The sequence below is a fragment of the Helicoverpa armigera genome, chromosome 3, assembly GCF_030705265.1.
Source record: "Helicoverpa armigera isolate CAAS_96S chromosome 3, ASM3070526v1, whole genome shotgun sequence".
Classification (NCBI taxonomy): domain Eukaryota; kingdom Metazoa; phylum Arthropoda; class Insecta; order Lepidoptera; family Noctuidae; genus Helicoverpa; species Helicoverpa armigera.
The window spans coordinates 10,344,700-10,365,516 of NC_087122.1; the positions used below are offsets into that span (position 1 = coordinate 10,344,700).

General features: G+C 37.2%; 5 protein-coding genes across 10 annotated transcripts in view; 3 read left to right on the plus strand and 2 right to left on the minus strand.

The window, feature by feature from the left end:
- Window positions 1-20,817, plus strand: part of LOC110378530 (ornithine aminotransferase, mitochondrial) — a 93,544-nt gene that overhangs the window by 72,208 nt on the left and 519 nt on the right. Inside the window, exons 1-10 of one of the 3 annotated variants that reach the window (XM_064043639.1) lie at window positions 14,302-14,360; window positions 14,802-14,860; window positions 14,986-15,098; window positions 17,689-17,827; window positions 17,952-18,120; window positions 18,654-18,794; window positions 18,876-19,035; window positions 19,917-20,044; window positions 20,383-20,460; window positions 20,667-20,805. In XM_064043639.1, coding sequence (XP_063899709.1) covers window positions 14,987-15,098; window positions 17,689-17,827; window positions 17,952-18,120; window positions 18,654-18,794; window positions 18,876-19,035; window positions 19,917-20,044; window positions 20,383-20,460; window positions 20,667-20,805 — 1,066 coding nt within the window. In that variant the 5' untranslated portion in view covers window positions 14,302-14,360; window positions 14,802-14,860; window position 14,986. Of the gene's footprint in view, window positions 1-14,210; window positions 14,361-14,801; window positions 14,861-14,985; window positions 15,099-17,688; window positions 17,828-17,951; window positions 18,121-18,653; window positions 18,795-18,875; window positions 19,036-19,916; window positions 20,045-20,382; window positions 20,461-20,666; window positions 20,806-20,817 lie in introns of those variants that run through there. The other 2 variants (XM_064043640.1, XM_021337833.3) reach the window with 2 other exon arrangements.
- On the minus strand, window positions 133-4,910 carry Topors (Topoisomerase I-interacting protein). 3 transcript variants are annotated; one of them, XM_021337847.3, is made up of 5 exons: window positions 4,522-4,910; window positions 3,798-4,014; window positions 3,318-3,475; window positions 2,767-2,994; window positions 133-2,623 (listed from the first exon to the last, which is right to left on the minus strand). In XM_021337847.3, exons 2-5 carry the CDS (start codon window positions 4,002-4,004, stop codon window positions 1,117-1,119), a joined length of 2,100 nt encoding a protein of 699 aa, XP_021193522.3. In that variant the 5' UTR covers window positions 4,005-4,014; window positions 4,522-4,910; the 3' UTR covers window positions 133-1,116. The 3 variants fall into 3 exon arrangements, with proteins under 3 accessions (XP_021193522.3, XP_021193521.3, XP_049692523.2); XM_021337846.3 differs by having other exon boundaries at window positions 3,306-3,475; XM_049836566.2 differs by lacking the exon at window positions 4,522-4,910 and adding an exon at window positions 4,305-4,456 and having other exon boundaries at window positions 3,306-3,475.
- On the plus strand, window positions 5,389-6,297 carry LOC110378541 (NADH dehydrogenase [ubiquinone] 1 alpha subcomplex subunit 5). 2 transcript variants are annotated; one of them, XM_021337850.3, is made up of 3 exons: window positions 5,389-5,540; window positions 5,691-5,852; window positions 5,948-6,297. In XM_021337850.3, exons 1-3 carry the CDS (start codon window positions 5,523-5,525, stop codon window positions 6,122-6,124), a joined length of 357 nt encoding a protein of 118 aa, XP_021193525.1. In that variant the 5' UTR covers window positions 5,389-5,522; the 3' UTR covers window positions 6,125-6,297. The 2 variants fall into 2 exon arrangements, with proteins under 2 accessions (XP_021193525.1, XP_021193524.2); XM_021337849.3 differs by lacking the exon at window positions 5,389-5,540 and having other exon boundaries at window positions 5,649-5,852.
- LOC110378540 (tax1-binding protein 3 homolog) lies at window positions 7,894-8,823 on the minus strand. Its single transcript, XM_021337848.3, has 3 exons — window positions 8,494-8,823; window positions 8,287-8,415; window positions 7,894-8,201 (listed from the first exon to the last, which is right to left on the minus strand). Exons 1-3 carry the CDS (start codon window positions 8,545-8,547, stop codon window positions 8,013-8,015), a joined length of 372 nt encoding a protein of 123 aa, XP_021193523.1. The 5' UTR covers window positions 8,548-8,823; the 3' UTR covers window positions 7,894-8,012.
- Window positions 9,244-10,539, plus strand: LOC110378562 (NADH dehydrogenase [ubiquinone] 1 alpha subcomplex assembly factor 2). Its single transcript, XM_021337883.3, has 4 exons — window positions 9,244-9,356; window positions 9,583-9,673; window positions 9,859-10,009; window positions 10,211-10,539. The coding sequence occupies exons 2-4, from the start codon at window positions 9,583-9,585 to the stop codon at window positions 10,410-10,412; spliced, it is 444 nt and encodes a 147-aa protein (XP_021193558.3). The 5' UTR covers window positions 9,244-9,356; the 3' UTR covers window positions 10,413-10,539.

Consider the following 20,817-nt stretch of genomic DNA (forward strand, 5'->3'; position numbering starts at 1 on the left):
TAGGCGAAACAATACATTAGAATGCGAAAAGAACTTTCTTGTGAACATAACAGATAAGAAATAAGTAGGCCTTGTATCCAAAGGGTGGACTTGGTAAATAAATAAATGAAAGCTTTTATCAAAAATAAAAGATCAATTTATACATCACTTTAATTTCTGGCTTTTACCAGTAAGATACATTTCCACTGTAAAAACTTTGTAACGGCCATTACCTATGGCAAGATTTTTTTTACATCATCATCCTGGTTAATTTCGAAAATCAAAGACATCTATACATCTTACGTTTTATCTATAAAATTATTTTACAGATTCTGAAGAAAGCCACAATTGATGCATTTTTATTCCACTAACCCATGCATCAGCGAGGACGCTGATCCTCACAAGAATATGCAAATTATTTTGTATTTATACACTTCTATTTACAGAGCATTCACAAATTAGAAAATGATCAACTGGTTATCAAAATTCTTAAATTATAATGAATCATCCATACTCTACTTAAATACCCGTATTTTTAAATAAAAATACATATGATTTATTTATACATTGCCAAATGGTACGCTTGCATGGCTTACAATATCTTTAAATTTGGATAATAAAATCGGGATAAAACGCAAATTATGCAATTGTTTAGAATTTGTATTGTTAGTTGCAGTCTTGAAGTGTTTCACTCAAGGAACTTGCAGTAGTCTAAATGTGCTACTGACACTAGCGGTAATTACATTTTAAGGGTCAATTCCCACTGAAAGAGCAGCGGCCGGCAGCGGCCGTAATTGCAAGGGATTGAGCGCCAGCGCGGCGGGCCGCGCGACGCCGCGCTCTTACATTTTCCGTGCTCTTACGGCCGCTGCTCTTTCAGTGGGAATTGACCCTAACGGCCCTACATTCATGCTAAATATTTCGATTGAACTCCAGAATACATACAAACTTATTGACTGTACAAACTGTAACGTATATGCAGTCACAACAGCTTTGGTTTATTGTTTCCCAGTGACATTACTATTTATACCAGTACTTTGTTGAAAGTAAAAAAGCGATTGAATCAATTCTTAAGTGTTATACTACTTGAATGGTTTATTTAATAATTTATCACAATTATATATTTTACATTATCCTTCATGACGACGTAAACGGTCCAATTTTCTGTAACGTAAGATTCAAGGGTAAGTTGTCTTCGGAATCCGACGAAGTTTCCGGAAATCGACGACCCGTCGCCGATCCCTCGCTGTGACCGACAGGTAACTCTGTACTGAAAGGTCGAGAGTCATTTAAAGCAGATGCTGTGGACTCGACATCGGACCGACTTCTGGTAGCAGTCACATTTGAAAAATTACTGAAATTTGCACTTGAATTTGATTCATCAGTATTCCTATGACTATTAATAACATTTACAACACTTCTCAGTCTTCTATTCTCGCGGCTGTCGCGCCGCTGGCGTTTCCTTTCCTTGTTCGCCTTGCGCCGGTCCCTGCTCGACGTGCCGCTGGTGCTGGGCTGGTCCAGGGCAGGGATCATCTGTTCCGAGGGTATGGCGGTCCACTCGCTACAGCTCGTTTTATTCGAGGACTTGACGCCTTTCCCAGAATAAGATTTCCGCTTGCTCCGTTTATCTTTTTCCGGTGATTGTGCATTCTTCTTTTCTTTGTGGTGTGATTTCTTTTTGTTTTTCCTTCGATCTCTATTAGAGCTCTCACTGGAGTTTTTCTTAGATTTCTTTTTGACTACATGTTTGGAGTGATCGGTGTCGTCATTACAGGAGGAGGTCTCGGCGGTGGTGGAGGAGGGTGCGGGGGAGGTGGACGCGGTGGAGGAGGCGGAGGTGTCGCGGCACGTGTCGCTGGTGGAGGCGGAGGCGCGGGGGCGGCGGCGGCGGCGCGGGGGCGGCGGCCGGTACGAGCTGTCGTCGCTGTCCGACTCGCTGCACGCTGGCCGGTGCCGCTTCAGCGTCAGCTTCACGGACGGCACGGGCCGCAGTTCGGGGCGGGGCTCAGGCACTTCCAACGGTTGAGGCGGCTCCGGTTGAGGATTGTCCTGTACGATGACGTCGCTGTCGGAGCCCAGCAAGTCTACGATCTCGGGCGTCCTCTCCTGAGGAGGCTTTATATAACCGACGACCATCACTTCTGAGGAGTCGTCGTCGGTGTCCGATTGTGATATCGTTTCTATAGGAATGACGTTATTAGTAGTGGGCTGGGAAATATAATTTTGAGGGTAAACGGGTGCCGGACACCTCGAAGGCCCGGGAGGCGCCTCAGCCGGTTCTGAACTTGAAACCATTACAATATCCGAATCTACACTTGCTTCAGTGTCCGAACTCGATATCACCTCGTTGACCATTGTGGATATTCTACTATCTGTGGTATACTGTACATTGCGGTCGTAGCCGGTCATATCATAAGGGGTCGAAGCGAAGCAGTATAGCTCATGTAGGAAGTGCTCGGTTCTGTCTCCGAAGTATCGATGCATTGCTTCTCTAAACTCTGTCGAGTTGATATGATGTTGTGGCAGCAAGTCTAGGATCCGAGACATGACGTAAGAAATATGGCCAATGTTTTCGTTTAATAAATAATGAAGTTCTCTGTTAAGCCAAGGCACCAGCCGGTGCATTTGTGTGTCATTGTACCTTCAAGGACGAAATTGATAGATTTTAATATGTGCAGCAAAAGAAACAATTTACTATAACAATATTAACAATCAAGTAATACTTTTTCACCTATAAACTAATCAAGAAAACCACGCTCTGTATTTCCACACAAGTAAAGTTACCTGTAGAACTCGGGCGTACAGTCGCGGAAGCGGCCGGTGAAGTCAGGCAGCGGGCGTGCCCACAGGTTGTGTCGGTAGACGGTGCGGCGGAAGGACGCGGGCGAGCGCCGCCGCCGCGCCGGCGCCGGCCGCGGGCTCACGCCCGGGAACACGTCCGCCATGAACGGGTAGTGACGCAGCAGCTGCTGGATCGCGATCGTCTCGCGACGCGGCAGCGTAAGGGTTGTCCTGAAAACAGATAACGTTCATTTGTTTATTCAAGAATTCTTTGAACCATCAAAATGTGCAAGTCATCAAAATACATTTGGTTTTTGTCTAGAAGATTCTAAATTACATAGACGCCTTCTTGCACAATCACAGATATTATTGTGCAATATTCCCTGGCGACCTTAATCATTAAGATATGATATACATAACATAAAATATTTTAGGACTGTCCTTTTTATAACCAGAAAATATTTCTGTAATACATGTAGGGGTAATGGTTATGTATGATTTTATGTGTATAATAACTCATACAAGTACCAGGCCCATTGTACCTGTATCTGAACCTGTGTGTTGCTGCGGTGACTCTGTCAATGTCGATCCTGCTGCTCGACTCCTCAGTTTGTCGCTGTACCACCAGGTACTCTTCATACTGGTGGTTGGAGCGCACATTGTGAATAATTGACCTGAAGGCTTGCTTGCACAGTGGGCACTCGGCTTTAACCTGGAATTTCAAGTTACTTATTATCTTCATGTTCATTTATCATCATCATCATATCATTACAAGCTTCCTATACTATTTCCTATGCACATTATTATGATAAAAAATTGCACAGTATTTGCTACTATCAACTGCAGAGAAGTAAGCATACAATTATCATATCTAGTGAAACACAGACTTGGTATTTCAGCTGTTGTTCTAATTATAGATATGGTTGTTATCACTTTGTGAACTAAATAGGTAGTCAATTAATTCATTCTGAGTTAGGATTCTACAATAAATTACAAGAAGCATTTAAAGTTATATTTTTGTTTTAAAAACTGACCTTGCTCCAAGTTAGAAGACATGAAAAGCAGAACTGGTGTAAACAGGAATCAGTGAAGGACTTGTTCTTGCATGTTCCAAGGCATATAGCACAGTTGGGAGGCGGGGAGCCTGAGCGACTGTCAGGCCGAGGGCTGCTGTCATCACTCTTGACACTGCTGGGGTTGGCTCCTGAGCTGTCGTCTTGAGCAGCAGAGAGTGCCTCCATGGCTAATTATCTGTGGATGTTCAAGTAGTGATATCAATCTTTTTTGTTGTTTGTGAGTCAATATGACTACATGAATTGATAATTTGCAGACATAAATCACATTAGAATACACTATAATATAAGGGACATATGGCTTATGACATTGAAGTGTGTATAGTGCCTACAATAAATATTATAGTCTTCAATAAAGATGATTAACTTAAAATAAAACTATCTGTATTAAACTGTTAATGATGATTTTGCATAATGTTCTATCTGAAATTAAACATCTGTGCCTGCATTATAACTAAGATTACTTACACCGAAACTAAAGACTTATTTAACGTTACTTATAAACGAAACGATAGGCAGACAGCATAGTATGTTTATGCACAGATCTGTATTGCAGTCTATCCTACTTATCATGAAATGAAATCACGAAGATTAACGAACTGATATGCAAATGATGAGACAAGTGCGGCACATAACATATTTTCCTATATCAGGTAATGGAAGTTCATGAATTGATAATACGTACCTACTGACAATCCTGACAATGGTGTGATCTTGACAGATTTCTGAGGAATTGTGACGTGACGAGAGACGAGTACCTACCAATTCAATCACTGAGATTCGATTTCAACTCAATACTATAAAAGTCCGCAGTTGTATTAAGTTATAACATATGAACATAGCCATATGATCATGATTAAACAATTAAAACTGCACTTGACATAAGCGTTTTCCAAAAGCAGAAATAAAAACACAAAAATCAGGTCTGGATCTGCAATAGCGCATTATAGTAAACACGTTCGTCGCACACATGGAAACTGGAATGGAAATACCCACTTATATTCTAGTAATCGACTGAGAAAGAAAATGTATTCCGCTTCATAATCGACATCGCAGTCGCAGAACTCGCAGATGTGCGTGATACAGATGATAAAACTAATAGAGATTATTAGAGATTCACAATCAAACAGAATAATACATCAAACGTAGTAAAATTTTCGTTAAGCCCTTTATAGACGATCAATTAAATTACCTATGCAATATTTAAGAATTGAGGAAAATTAATGGTTAATAGTAGGCGCATTGATTTTTATCGACTAAAATTTTATTTTGTTACTCTATACTGTACTGTACTGTTGCTGTAATATTGCACATTGCACAATGTATTGTAGGTGAGCTAATTATGTTATTGTGAGGGTTTGCTGACACTCAATTGACAACAAGAGCTTAACAGCAACATACTAAGCAATATATTATGCACGTATTCCATGTACCTATGTTTACAGTTTAGGTGCGCAGGTATGTATCGCCTACCCTACAGTTTTTTAGTTTTTTTGTATTACTTATTTTATACGGTAGTTAAATAACAAAAGTGTTATAAATAATACACCTCTAATAATTTTGGTTCGCAGCATTTTGACAGAGAATAATAAGTCACTGTCATCTTACTGTAAACTGTCAAGTCAATTCCTATTACCATTTGCCTGGAATAGTGGAATTCAGGTTGTTGTTATCTAATCACTAAACATGGGAGCACTTAAAAAGGTAATTCTAGTTTTGATCTGGAAAGCTCTTTGGCTTTATGGGAGCAATTTTATAAACGAATCAAAGCTCCATACATTCCCGTGCAACATTAACGAATTCAATGGTACCTAGTCAGAATCTAACATGGAAAACAAATTCTTGTTATTCCAGAGTACTGGCCTTGTGGGCATGGCCGTAGCCCCAAATCCACATCACACTCTTGGTTCTCTATACGGTAAAATTCTGCGAGTTCTTCAAAAGATGCCTGAATCTGCTGGATACAGGAAGCACACTGAACCAGTTATTCGCGAAAGAGCTGCTGTGTTAACACAGGTAAAATAATAGTGCCTACCTGATAAGTACTTATTTTTATTCTAACATCTGTGAGAACTATCCAGGTATTATTTAAATATAATTACATGTTGCAGACTAAAGATGTGTACGAGCTTGAATCGAAAATCAACTGTGGTCAAGCAGAGGAACTGATTGTACAGGCTGAAAATGAACTGAATCTGGCTAGGAAAATGTTGAACTGGAAACCATGGGAGCCACTCATGGCTAAGCCTCCAAAAGGCCAGTGGGACTGGCCTCCTACTAAGCCTTAATTTCCCTCCCATGTTCTTGTTAGTATCACTGTGTTTTAGTTAATATGAGTAAACTGTAAATATACACTTTGTTTCCTATGTCAACATAAGTGTACTCAAACTAGGTATTCACACTGTTATTTTATGTTCAATCGAAAAACATAATGGGATTATAATAAAATGTGCAAACATTATTTGTTTCTTATTTTATTATAACTAACATGTTTCAGTTCAATTAAATACAAAGAAAAAATGATGGAGCAGTGTTATTTGGCACAGTGTATAAAGTGTAAAATGTAAATATTACAAACATTTCAGTAATGAATTAAATCTACATCATTTGTTCAATTAGAACATGAAGAGTGTGAATTTACTGAGCCATAACAAGGTAAGGTACAATGTACTGAACTGCTTTACTCTCATACATAGTACATCTACAAAAATTGTAGACCAATCAGCTAGTGAAACAACAGATGGCAAACAAAATCTTTGCTTTAAAAAATATTCAAGACAGTGTAGGTTATGGAATACAATGACAAATATAGGCCCAACCCCTGAATAAATATTTAATAATATCAAAGTAAAGCAATTAGTATGACCATAACCAATTTATAAATTTTAAATATTCAAAATTCAAATGTAACCACTAATAAATACTTAACTTAGTAATTCTTTTTCCATGACAGTTACATGATTTCATTAAATTTTGTAAAAAATAATAACTGCTGGTGTAAATGCATTGTTTAGTATAAAAATATGTCATTGGTAACTCATTAATATAAATACTTTGAAATGCATCTTAGTAATTCACTGCACTTTGTTGAGCAGCAATACAAAAGTTGCATAATTAAACAGTACCTAATAAGAAATACTCTAGTAACTAAATCTTAAGTATAAAAAAATAAATAACATTATTATAATCACTTGTCATAATATAATACTAATTCAGTGCTCCATGCTCTTATCACCTAACCCAAAATATCAAACAATTAACCAATTTACTTATAAACTTTATAGCTGATATTTATCTTGTTTTAATTACAACTGTACATGCTAAAACAATGTCTAAAATTTGTGGAATTTGTAGAAAATAGGAATAATAGTGACCATGAATTGTCCATCTTTGTTTAGGCATTTTATATTATCTACATAACTTAAACAAATTCCACTTTGTACAAAGAGCAAATTCCATTGTTATATTTTTACAGGTAGAAGATTCATGTACTTATAAGCTGGAAATCCCATAAAAGTTTATGAATGTTACATCTAATTTACTAAATAGCTAGAGGTTGTAGATAAGATTCCTAAGTACAGCTTCAGAAACATACAAAGTTCAGTAGGGCAGTGGCAACAGTGGTCATGTGTTGGTGTAGCAAGCACATACAATTAAAAACAATTAGACAGACTTCAAAGGTATCAAAACTTCTTTAAGGTAGTAAAAACTGTAATTAAAATGGCAGTTCTCAGATAATAATCATAATATTTTGCTTCTGGCTGACCAAGTGACCAGTGATCTATTGGCACCTGTCTTATTGTTCTTTTTTACTCTTTATATAGCCCTTGCCTTAGGCATTAATTAATATGCCAAATAGTCCATAAGCATCTCAGAATAGTTAGGTTTAGACTGAATACTACTATTTACATCAATACACAATCTATAAAACAAAACTAAGTGGGTAAAATCGAATAACTGAAGCTCAAACTACTGCATTAGTGAAATGCAATACTTTTGCAAATAAAGGATGTTTACCTACATGTTTTCATTCAATTGCTATTAGTCATTAACCAAGTTATCTTGAAAGATAACAAATAAATATTATCTATTCTTGAAACACAATAAATAGATAAACCTCAAAGTAATTACAAACTAAATAATGTTTATAAGTAAGATGGTTTATAACAAATTGATTTAAGTAGATGTTACGCCTTTCCTTGCTACTAATAAGTTTAAAATTGGGTGTTTCTTGATGTAGCTCACAGCTTTTTTGTGCGTTACCATTGTGAAGTCATAGCCATTGCACTGTAATATTTTGTCATGCATCCTCAAGCCAGATTTAGCAGCAGGACTCCCTTCATGGACTTCTGTTACATAAATACCCTGTAAAAGTAGATTAACATTCAAAACTATACTACAAATAAATCACATCAACTTATATTTACGTGAATGTAAAATAAATTATTACGTTATCGGTATATCCTTGCGGACTTTTGCGAAAATCCTGATCTATTCCGCCGCCAATTTTAAAACCGCATTTCATAACTTCTCTACCTTCAGAATCAACGCCTGCCTCTTTTTGGAGTGTAATAGGTATCTGCGAAAAGGTATCAACATGTAATTCATAGGAATAAAGAGTGAATCAAACAAAAACTGGGAGTGGTCCTCGACTTACACTAAGACACTCCATAGCTGTTCCAGCCTGGTGCTGAAATGCCATTTTCGCCATGGTGATTGGTTATTTAGTTCCTCGGGTGTAAACTTCAGTAAAAATCTGAGGTATTGTCGTTATTTGCGACAATATATCCACTGTGTACTGCAAAACAACTTCTACCTTGTATAAACACAATAGGTTTTTATGTGCGTCTCTTGGTGCGATATCTCCGAATCACTAATACTATCAATGTTTGTAGATACCACAGCGTAAGTACGTATGATTTTGTGTTATTAAAATATATTGTAATCGTATAATTCACTATTTGTACAACTTTAGCACTTTGTTAGCCCAAAGATGACACGATCTCGGTCACAGATTCTCCAATCGAACTTTGATTTTGAATGTTCTTCTATCTGTCTCGCTCAGCCACGCGCAGAAAGCCCACAGATTATCTCAATCTCATTAGGCCTCGATCACACAGTATAATAGTCTAAAGTTACTGGTTCAAGTAGTCGATTTTATTGTCGCTTTTTTAAACCTCAACAAGATACTTTTCAAATTAATCACTGTGCTACAGCTTTCTGTAAAACAGCTGCCTAACTGTGAATTGACGATTTTTCAGGAGGTAGTCTGTTTGCTCGGGCAATGCCTCAAGGAACAATCGACGATCAATCAATTTGGGTAATATTTATTTATTTTTATCCAAGAATCTTTGAGCGTTTCCGAAAATCTTGTGTATGTTGTGTATGGTATGTATGCCTTTATGCAGATGACAGCCAGCCAGGCAGCTGACAGACGTGACAGCAAAACAGAATTTACAGAATCCCGTCCCAAAATCTGTCGAAATTGGTTAATGATACGAAGTATCTCACGATATTGAGGTAAATTTTATTATTTAACACTCCTCAATCATTCGGTATGCGAATCAAGATAATGATTTTATTAAAACCATGATTGATTATTTGAAAACATTCGTAAATAATTTGGCCCAGGGCCATTTTCATGCTATTGGCATGTTTCTGCTCCAAATGATGTTTTTTGAGACAGTGTAGTCCCTAGAATCTGTAAGAACCATAAAAAATATAGTGTCTTTCTTTCTTCTTTCAGATGTCTGGCCCAACTCGTAATGTGTGGGCGATCGTAGCTAGAAATTTTATCAACTCTTTTAAACCCCGCCAAATAAGGGGAAATCTCATGGGTAATTACTTTAAGCATCCTTGTTCGTACATTATTTTTGTAACTTCTACACACAGCTACGCAACTTTAACAGATTCACTGCAAATAATATAAGTAAATGCATATCTATGAACTTTAACATGTAGCTACTCTTTTTTTCTGCAATATGAGAACATAAATAAATGTGATGTGGTATTTCAATTGCAGGCAAAGATTACATAGGCAATGATTATTTTGAAATTCCTGCTGATCCCAGTGTTGGGAAGAGAAAACCAACCAGATGGTATAGCCCACCGAAGGGTCAAGACTTTCAGGATCCTATCCCTGCTGAGTGGGAGTCATGGCTAAGGGGTCGCAGGTATATAAACTGGCTTATAATCTAATTGCTCTCTCTGTGGTCTCCATACACCATGCAAATATGCATTTCCAGATGGGTTCATATCATCTCCATTTTAAAATATGTACATACTAAGTTTCAACTATTTAACATCAAAACTATTATAATTCTAAATTCAGAACTGTATTGCAGAATAATTTTGACATTATAATTACATTCCAGACTTGAACCACCAACAGAGGAAGAAATATTGAAAAACTTAGCTATTGCTCAAATGAAGAAAGAAAATGCAGCTAAAATTGAAGTCAAACGCCTTGCGGAGGGTGGTTCTCTGCCATCGATACCTGAAAAAGGGCACAACTCATATCCCACATACCCTGATTTTCAACCCGGTGATCCTAATCATAAAATAGATAACAAGTAATTGTAATGGGTCTTGAGCAATGCTACACAAACTTAGCACAGTTGACTTGTAACAAAGGAGATATTGTTGTTCTAAATTAATACTCTGTTAAAATATAGTTAGAGTAAATTTTCAATAGGATTATAAATATAAATTATCTAAGCAACTACATGTAAATACATTTTACATACAGCACATTTGACCCATACAGAATCACTATGAAGATTTTGATGATATAAAAAATTTTCGTACATTAATGTTGCTAATACTTTTTACCATGGAATGCCGAATAATCAAGTCTACTTTGCTCAGCTTGCCAGTGCTTATATTGTTTTATTAGCTTAATTGCTGTACATAATTAGATTAAATATAGTTAAATGTAAATATACCTCATATTACTATGTACAAACTTCTTCATGGTGAATTATCAGGCAGTAAATTTTATTTGGTAGACAGTTAAACAAATAATCCAAATTTTAAACTTACTTTTGTTTCATCTGTCTAGATTGTAGTTATGAGCTGTGATCTTTAGTGAGTAGTAAATTATGTTGTTAATAGTTTTGTTTTATTTACCCTAATTGAAGTTTTAAATTAAAACTTTTGAAACTGAAATGTAATTGTGGCTACGAAAATGAATAATAATGTCCTCTTGTGGATATAAGCTGCTGCAGCACTTGTCTTAATCTTTAGCTCCTTACTGTCAATCCTAGCCAAAAGCCAGTCTTAGAGCAGTTACTAGCCAAATATGTTAAGTTGGTATATATCTATATATATTATGCTAGGGCCAAAACGAAGGTGTGTCTATCAAGGAGAGTATTTTTGCCACAAATCCTTTAGCACTTAGCACGCACGAATTTCCGTCGACAGCAGCGCCCCCATTGTACCTACGTCGCTCGTCTTCACCCAAATATTACGCATTGCAAATCATAACGATTTGCCTAGTCAAGTGGCCACAGAATCCCGGTTACACGAATATTCACCGAAGCCGGCTATATAGTTCCAGCATTATGACGTTCCTAAAGCAGATGTGTGCTCCTTATTTTATGGCAGGCGCACGGCGCAGAGAGGTCGAATAACCAGCTTATGCTCTGCTACAGGTGCTTACCTAACTTTAGCTCTTCGACCCTAATGACTTCTCTGAAAATTAGACCAAACGTAATTAGCGTGGTGTACGTCTCCGTTCTTCGGCCAGAATTCGCGATTCGACGGTGTGGCAAAAGAGCCTCCGCATCTCTGTATGTAACAACTCACTGGTGAATAAAATAGGTAGGTATACGAAGGTATGCTATGGAATCCAGTTCCTATCGAGTTCACCGAAACTATTAGGAATTTTTAATTAAATGGCACCAGAACATAAGGTAGCTACTAAGAACGTGCGAAACCTAAAGCATTGCGTAGTAGACACGAGGATGTTAAATTAAAAGAGCGCTGAATGAGTGAATGCCATTCCGAGGTTTACACCATATTTACCAAGTCTTGTCAGTGTAACCTTAGGTAATTACCTACGTAAAAGATGTTTCACAAGTTACCAGTATTGTCGCACGTGGCATAAACTAAATAACTATATATGTAATCACAGTCTGATCTTATAATCTTTACTCTGAAATGACTTCATGTAGTGTTAACACACAATATAATGCTGATAAGATATGTAGGGATATAACGAGTTTAAAGTTTAAATATCCTTCTGCAGTCCAAATTAAAACAAACAGGTCTAAAAAGTTGGTAGGAATAACAGTAATGTTGGGGCATTGATTTATTTAACGTTGTTTCCACGTGATGTGAGCAACCCTTTCAAAGACTTATTGAAAGAGGTGCACCAACGTTTTTTTTTTAATTTCCACTACTGCTACTACAAACTGCGACAAAAGTACCTACCAACGAAATGCCGAGCCATTGATACATCTGATTTTTAATAGATACAGAAGACTTGAAGAATGAGATAGGTAGTTAGTGATTCAGTATTAGGTAACCTTTGCCCTTTGTTATGGAATTTAGTATCATTACCATCTTGAACAATACCTAGGTAGATGTGAAAATTCCTCTGTAGAATAGACAAAATGCAGGTGTACTTACCAGGCACAGAAATAAACGTAGTAAGTACCCAGGGATCAATCCACAACTTGCTGCGCAGGAGCATTGTCAGTGCGAAAAGAATATTGCGATGCAATAGCTGTAACCTACATTAAACTTAGGTAGGTAATTTGAATAAGGTTGCCCGGGGATTCCTTTTTCAGCCCGTGGCTTGACAACATAATTATTTTCATGAATAGGATTATTTATATTTATCTATAATAGTAATGACATCTAATAATTTATAGGGGAGGGGATACATATTTATAGGTTTTAAAGCTATCTCTGTACCTATCTAATTTATGCAAATCAAACAATTAACAAAGCTCACATAATATTAATTTTGTTGAAAATATCAGTCCCACACTACTGCTCTGTTTTATTCTTGATCTTGATTGATCTGTTATTCAAAAGGGTTACGCGAAAAAGCTATTTTTACATTGTGTACGTCTTTCATACATGTGTGATGATAATAATAAAGGAATGTTGAGTAGATAACTAGCTAACCAAGTTTTCGAACAGAAAGAACATCTAACAATACAATAGTAAACAAAAAAGTTTTTTTTTGTGCGTGGGTTTTACCTACTTATTATATTTTTATAATATGCCTAAGTAATGTACCTATAAATAAAAAACCGGCCAATTGAGAGTCGGACTCGCGCACGAAGTTATTTGATTTTTTATTTATTTTTCACAAAAAAGCAAATCCAGGACTATTTTTTGATCTTATTTCTCAGTGTAAAGCCACGAAAATAATACATGTAAATGCTGTAGACCAGTGTTATTCATCAATTTGCGAATTAATCGGCGTGTCAAATGAAATCACGTTGTGTCTACAACGAACAATCGCAGAGTGCCCAAGTAGGTATAATCTTATCGGAGTTTGTTCATCCAGTTGAGACCACGGGAAGATTTCATAACTATTGTAATAGAGTCTAGGTTCTTTACCTATATACTATAATAACACTGCACTTCATATGAATATATTCGTATAACACAGTTTCATTAGTAGCTAGACTAATGAAATTGTGTCATACCTAATAGTTAAACTTGCATTTAATATGGTTTTCTAATTACTGAAACACTACGTTTATGGACACAACGGAGGAGCAAACGTTTTATTATAAGTACTTGTAAATCATTCCATATGAGTTTCCATATGAACATCTGCCTAGCCTTTTCCCAAGTTTATTGGGGTCGTCTTCTAGTCTAACCCGATGCAGCCGAGTAATAGTGTTTTACAAGAAGCGACTGCCTATCTGACCTCCTCAACCTAGTTACCCGGGCAACCCAGTACCCCTAGTTAAGACTGGTTGTCACGTGGTGGACTGATGTGACAGACTTAGGCTTCTGACTACCGTAACGACTGCCAAAGATGTTCAGTGACACCCTGGTCCTACAGTTTAACGTGCACTCTGAAACACGATCATTGGTGTCTAGGATACCTATACATAGAAAGTACATACAAACTTAGAAAAGTTGCGTTGGTTTTCGCCTGGCCTGGAAGCGAACCCACACACTCATACTTGTGCAGTGAATTTACTTATATTCATGACCTAATATTAAAGGTGTTACTTATCCTACACTGAACCCACCTACCGAGACAACAAACATGAGCTGATAAACACACAATAATTGAAGCTAAATAAGATATATTGCACGAATAGACGGCGATTTCGCGAGAGACAATTTATTTTGACGATGTCTAATTGTACGATACCGATATGTTGACTCCGGGGGGCTGCATGACGTAACATCGAGACGCGCGGAGCAATCCATACGTTGTAATTTTCCTATACCAGTTGTTTATTATCTCCATTCAGTCATTGGACAAATTCGGCCGCAGACACTCATCTCCCGGGTATCTCCCTCAGTTCACACAATCGATACTTAAAAGTAAGAATAAATAAATATTGGCACATAATTTACCACCCAGTTTAATTTAATTCAGTTAACTTGTACCTACAAAGAGTTTATCTTATTAACGTATTTATCTGAGTAATATTATTTATAGGCAATTATTCTGAGAGACTTGAATGAAATATTAGTTTATAATTAAACTTCAGTAACATTGAGTGAAAGATGAGTTTACTGACTTCTTCATAAGTAATTATTGTTTGTTTATTAGCTAGCGCCAACTGGTTTTCGGTGTCATTTCTGTGTTCTGTAATCAATTAAACAATAAGTCAATTGTGAGTTTATCACCGGGCACGGCATGATTAATAATATTTATTTAATTAATATATCTATGCAAAGACTGCAATCTAAGCTCTTTATTGTCTCATCTCAAGCGCGGTACTATATAAAGCCACATGATAGTATTTTTTGTCATTCTAGCACAGATCTTCATCGTTAAAGCTTCAGCTTCAGATTGTTGAAAGATTAATACGAATAAAGTACGTATTTCTTTAATAAAACTTAATTATTACACATTCACGGAGGATTTGTTGACATTTGAAGAATCTTACTGACGTTACTTAGGCCATTACTTAATAAATATTTGGAAAATATTTTTGTGCAGAATGGTTGGAAAGAACGAACAACAGTTGTCGTCGGAGGAGATCTTCGCCCTCGAAGACAAGTATGGGTGTCGCAACTACGCCCCGGTGCCTGTAGCCCTTAGCCGTGGCGAGGGTAAGTGTCAACATTTCTTTCTAGCCGTTTTCCTGCGGTTTTAATTGCGTCCGTGAGTGAAAGGTGTCCCGACAAATTGTTTATACAATAAATAAAACCTATTGTATTATTTATTGTATAAACAATTAAATCTTTCATTGGACAGTATAAGTAATTTCAGGAAGTAGTTTAAAAAAAAATCGATATCGGGCAAGGCTATAAGCACTTTTACATGCCTCGGGACTCTAAGTGATTTTATTTAGTTTGAGCTTTAAAAAGAAAATGCTATTGTAATTTTTCTCAATTTTCAATGGTTAAATAATACAATTTTATAACACAACATTATCCAATAATTAATATTTCCGCGTCTGCTCGCGAAAAGCTCAAAAACTTCATTTTGAAAAATAGATAGAGCGCTTTTATAATAAGAAGTGGAAGGTTTGGTAGTACACATGTAACTTACATCCTTAAATGGATGGCTAGTAGGTATTAGATAAATTAATACCTAGGTAAAAAAAATATTGTCTGAGGGGTTTCAGGCTCAATGTCTTACATCCCCCTCTGCGTCCATGAATGTGTGTCCCTTTATTTCCTGATAGTTAACTTGGCTTCATTATTATTTAAGTTTTTTTGTGATTTATTCATTCGAGCTTAATTTCTTTACTTCCTAATTAGGATACAGTAGGTACGAGTATCTATTGTTATTAGGCACGTCATTAGGGACAACAAAAAATTAAATAATGCGATCCCTTTATGTCGTGTATCGTCTCTAAAGTGCTTACATTAATTTCATTCCTTTTATCTTACACTAGCCGTTTTTCCGCGGTTTTACCCGCGTCCCGTGGTAACTACTGCCCGTACCGGGATAAAATATAGCCTATGTTACTCGTGGATAATGTCGCTTTCGAATGGTGAAAGAATTTTTAAAAACGGTCCAGTCGTTTTTGAGCCTATTCATTACAACCAAACAAACAAACAAAGTTTTCCTCTTTATAATATTAGTGTGTTACTTGTGTTTTACTTACGCTTATCATTGATAGCCAGATTATACCGGTAATTTAACCGGTAATTTCTTTACTGCAAGGAAGGTTATATTTACATATCTCAAGGATTTGGAATCTAATCTACTATATTTTTAGCTGTTAATTTATGGTCTCTATTGTTGTACCTATGGTAGGTGCGATGTGCATCTCCTTCTTCGTCGTTCTCTCATTGATGAGGATCGCGATCACAAATTACATCCGACCATTTGCCCTCATCTTGATCCAGATTTAAGAGCTTCTTAATATTTTGCTTTGAAGACCGCATAATGTCTTCGAAGAAGCTGAAGGTTCGGTTAAGGCAAAAGAAGAGCTTTTTGGGTATGTGTAGCTCCTAGAGTATCGTTTCATAAGTTCGTGATTTGCACTGCGGAAAATTAAAACGAGACAATGCCTCTTTTACGAAGATTCACTCAACATGTGAACTCTGTGAGTCTTCTCTGTGAACATGTGAGTCTTACAATATGTGTAGAAGATAAAGTCGTATTTTGTAGTCGCGTGTGCATTGAAATATGAATAACAGTTTCTTTCTTATATATATCTATGGTGTTATCGATATTTCTGTTGGAAGTTTATTTAATCAGAGTTGTAACGTTTTTGCACGATTATCTTATTATGTGCCCATGTTATGATAACAAAGAGGGTAGGTCATCATATTGGTTGGTACCTAAGTACCAACATGATGAAATATAAATAACGGCTATAAGTAAACTTATTTCGGGATCTCTGAAAGTTTGATGCCTAGTGGGTAAAGAAAGCACATATTGTGATAAGTAGGCATAGCATCGAGGTACCTACCTATATACCTACATACATACCCCCAATACATACTTGACCCAAAGTTAATGCAGATAAGGCAGTTTTATTTCATGAATCAATTTATAAACAACAGATAGCGAACAATCTTTCTTTCATTAACATTGAAACTTTTTGATAGCCTTTTTATTTCTCGTAAGGCCGGTACCTATCCCACTGGCGTTTTATGAGCGTCGGCGTCTTTCAAACGTTTCGCAGCGCCAATGTTGCGCAAGATTAACGTCCGCTGATCGCAACGTTAACGTCACGCATAATAACTACTATTAATTTGAGGCTTACAATCAGATGAATGATGGATTCTGACGAGGAAGGAACGCGACGCGCCTTTGACGTCAACGCTCGTAAAACGCGGGATAGCGGCCTAGTTCTAAGGGTGCGCCCAGACTAAGAAAAATTAGAACATCTCAAGCCTTAAATTTACCTAAAGGTAATTAAGTGCTCAAAGGACAGCTGACAATTAGGAATATTTTTTGTATGAGCGCGTCTCTAGATAATTTTATAGTTTTACAGTATCAATAAAACTGTTACCTTCACCTCACGTTATAAAAAACGAACTACATAAATAAATAATAAGCATGTATTTTCTAATCTTTATTATGTATGCTCTAGTTGGTTTATAGTAAATCTCAGACACATGTTAATAACTAGATTGTAGGAATTAACTGATAAAATTCTTTACAGTGAACTTGAGCGATTATGAGTGCAAATAGACTTTCAGACATTTTATGTAAATTCTTATTTTTCTTTCCTTGCAGGTGTGTTCGTTTGGGATGTGGAAGGAAAGAAGTATTATGATTTCCTTAGCGCGTACTCCGCGGTGAACCAGGGTCACTGCCACCCTAGGATTATTGCCGCTCTGAAGGCGCAAGCTGATAAACTTACACTTGTATCCAGGTAATTTTAATCCTCATCGGCCTATTTATACCTAATTTATAAAGCAGCGGGATAGGACACGAGCATCCATTTTACATCGCAGTTAAAATGACTCCTCTATACCAAATCCAAATCCTCGTTTCAGAGCATTCTACTCAGACCAGTTGGGTAACTACGAGAAGTTCATGACGGATCTCCTCGGCTTCGATCGTCTGCTGCCGATGAACACTGGAGTAGAGGGAGGCGAGAGCGCCTGCAAGATTGCCAGAAGATGGGCGTATGACGTCAAGAAAGTACCCGATGGACAGGCAAAGGTGACTAACTTTTTACCTATTATAAATTATGTTGGAGTAAGTCCTTTTTCATCCCTTTTCTGACATAGACATCCTGATTAAGATCCATTTTCGTTTCATTCAAAAAATTGTGATGGGGACTTTTATGAAAAGTATTTACATGACGTGCATTGTGGAATACTTAATTCCAACTTATCGGAGCACTTAATCAAATTAACCTAATACAAAGAACTCAATGCACTTTAATATTATTAATGTCTGGATAATTCTTATCAATCATTTTGTTATATAAACACGGGTTATCAGACTTAGTGAACACTGGACGAATCCGGTCCGAATTGTAATTCTGCTGCTTTATGTTGATATGGACGCGACACGTGGTTACACTTGCAAACTTTTTAGTTCGTCAGCTAGAGAGTCGAGAGTTGCAACCACCTTAAGCTCGCAGAACCTCACGGGGAGACTATAGTTTCAAGGAAAATACAATCCTAAAAATTAAGATTAAAGGCAGGCCACTATTATCCCAATAAAAAAAATCTTATTTTCGCTTTTAGATAATCTTCGCTGAAGGCAACTTCTGGGGCAGAACCCTATCAGCTGTGTCGGCGTCATCAGATCCCTCGTGCTACCAAGGCTTTGGCCCTTACATGCCAGGCTTTGAGTTAATTCCTTACAACGACATTGATGCTCTAGAGGTATGTTCAAATGATGACAGAACCAGAACATTTAAATCTCGAAGTTGGGGCTGAAATTGACTTATATATTTTTACACACAGAAAGCTCTTCAAGACCCCAACGTGGCAGCCTTCATGGTAGAACCCATCCAGGGCGAAGCGGGCACCATTATCCCAGATGACGGATACTTGAGAAAAGTCCGACAGCTGTGCACCCAACACAACGTCCTATGGATCGCAGACGAAGTACAAACTGGTTTGGGTAAGTACAAGTAGGTGTTTAGGTACCTACTGTAAAGGTCATTCTGGGTTATGTCATGATAAATCTCTCTTAGTCAAAACATGTTCAAGTATTAGCCAGTTTCATCATCTTTTGTTTTTGTTTTAACATGTATCATAGGTAGGTACCACACCCCAGTGCCACAAGGGTGAAAGTGAAGTCTTGATACTGGGTTTCGTTCATAAAATAGACTAAAAGGTCGAAAGGTTATCGCACTGTATGTAAACAAATAGATGAATGTGTTTTCGTCGTTTAACTTTAGATACGGAGGATATAAATAAAACATTTCCATTGTGATAGTCCAGTTTTAGACCAGCAAAAATAACAGCTGATAACTTTGTTTCTTGAACGATGTCGACGTCATGAATTTTTATCAGTATATAACCTTATGTCATTTAGCTTACGCAAAACCCTATGTTACATTGCCTTATTATGGTTACATTGAAAACATTTGATATTTACCCTATCATGTTTATTACGCGCAATTATTTTGAACTGTCATTGATTATTTTATAATGCGAGGCAAACTTTATCACTTTTAGTACTGAACTGTATGCCTCTTATACCTAGGTTGTCTGGTTTTTATTAAAGGTATCTAACTATTAAGGCATCCAACTTACATTAGGTAAGATTATATTAAGACCAGCACTTAAGACTTAGGGTTCTTTGACTTGAATCGAATCCGAGAACACTAAACTGGGCCAGGAGGCAGCTATGGTTCCGTCAGTTCCCATGTGGATAATGCAATATTATTTATTTACTTATGCACCTACACAGTGTATGCGACAAGAAGGGAAATAGAACAATCAATTACCTACAATATTCCAGCAGGACCGCTATCATGATTTTCTATCCTATTGCAGGTCGTACGGGAAAACTGTTAGCAGTAGACCACGAAGGTGTGAAGCCTGACATCCTGATCCTAGGCAAGGCCCTCAGTGGCGGAGTGTTGCCAGTCTCCGCGGTCCTGGCTAGTAACAGCGTCATGGATGTAAGCGACCTTTGTTTTCGGCCAGCCATTCGAAACAGTTTTTTTTTATTTTTTGGATTTGCAACCTTTTCAGTAGTCGCCTTTAAAAAATAACAATAGATAATTGAGTATGTTGATACTATGATAAGGGATTGTTTTAAGATGTTTAATTTATGATGCATAAGAAACATTATGTTTTTTTCTGATAGGTAGGTATAATTCACTAAATCTGATCTTTTGCGTTTGATATATGAATATATCCATGAATTTTACGTGACGTTTTGTAATCACGATTAGAAGTAGAGTTCGAATGCCAAGAGGCCGAATGCGAAATAAACAATTTTCTTATGTTTATACAGGTAATCAAGCCTGGCACTCACGGATCGACGTATGGCGGCAATCCTTTGGCTTGCGCAGTTGCCATGGAAGCTGTGAAGGTAAAGACCATACTATACTTATAATACCCCCTGATCCAAATGGTCACATTCATATTAATTTTAGGCCAACATTTGGCTCAGCAATTACACTCACGGGATCACACTGAGTTTTGGGTGGTTTTGAACAATATTTTCTACTGGCACCATGTTAGGCGGCCAGCATTAAACTATCGCCAATTAACCGTCTACCTTGTCCTTGATACCAGGTGTTGCTAGAGGAGAAATTATGTGAAAATGCGGAGAGACTCGGCAAAGTGCTTGTGGAGGAGCTCAACAAGATCCCCAAGAACAAGATCACGACAGTGCGCGGCAGAGGTCTCATGTGCGCCATTGTTGTTCACGACAGTACGTATTACG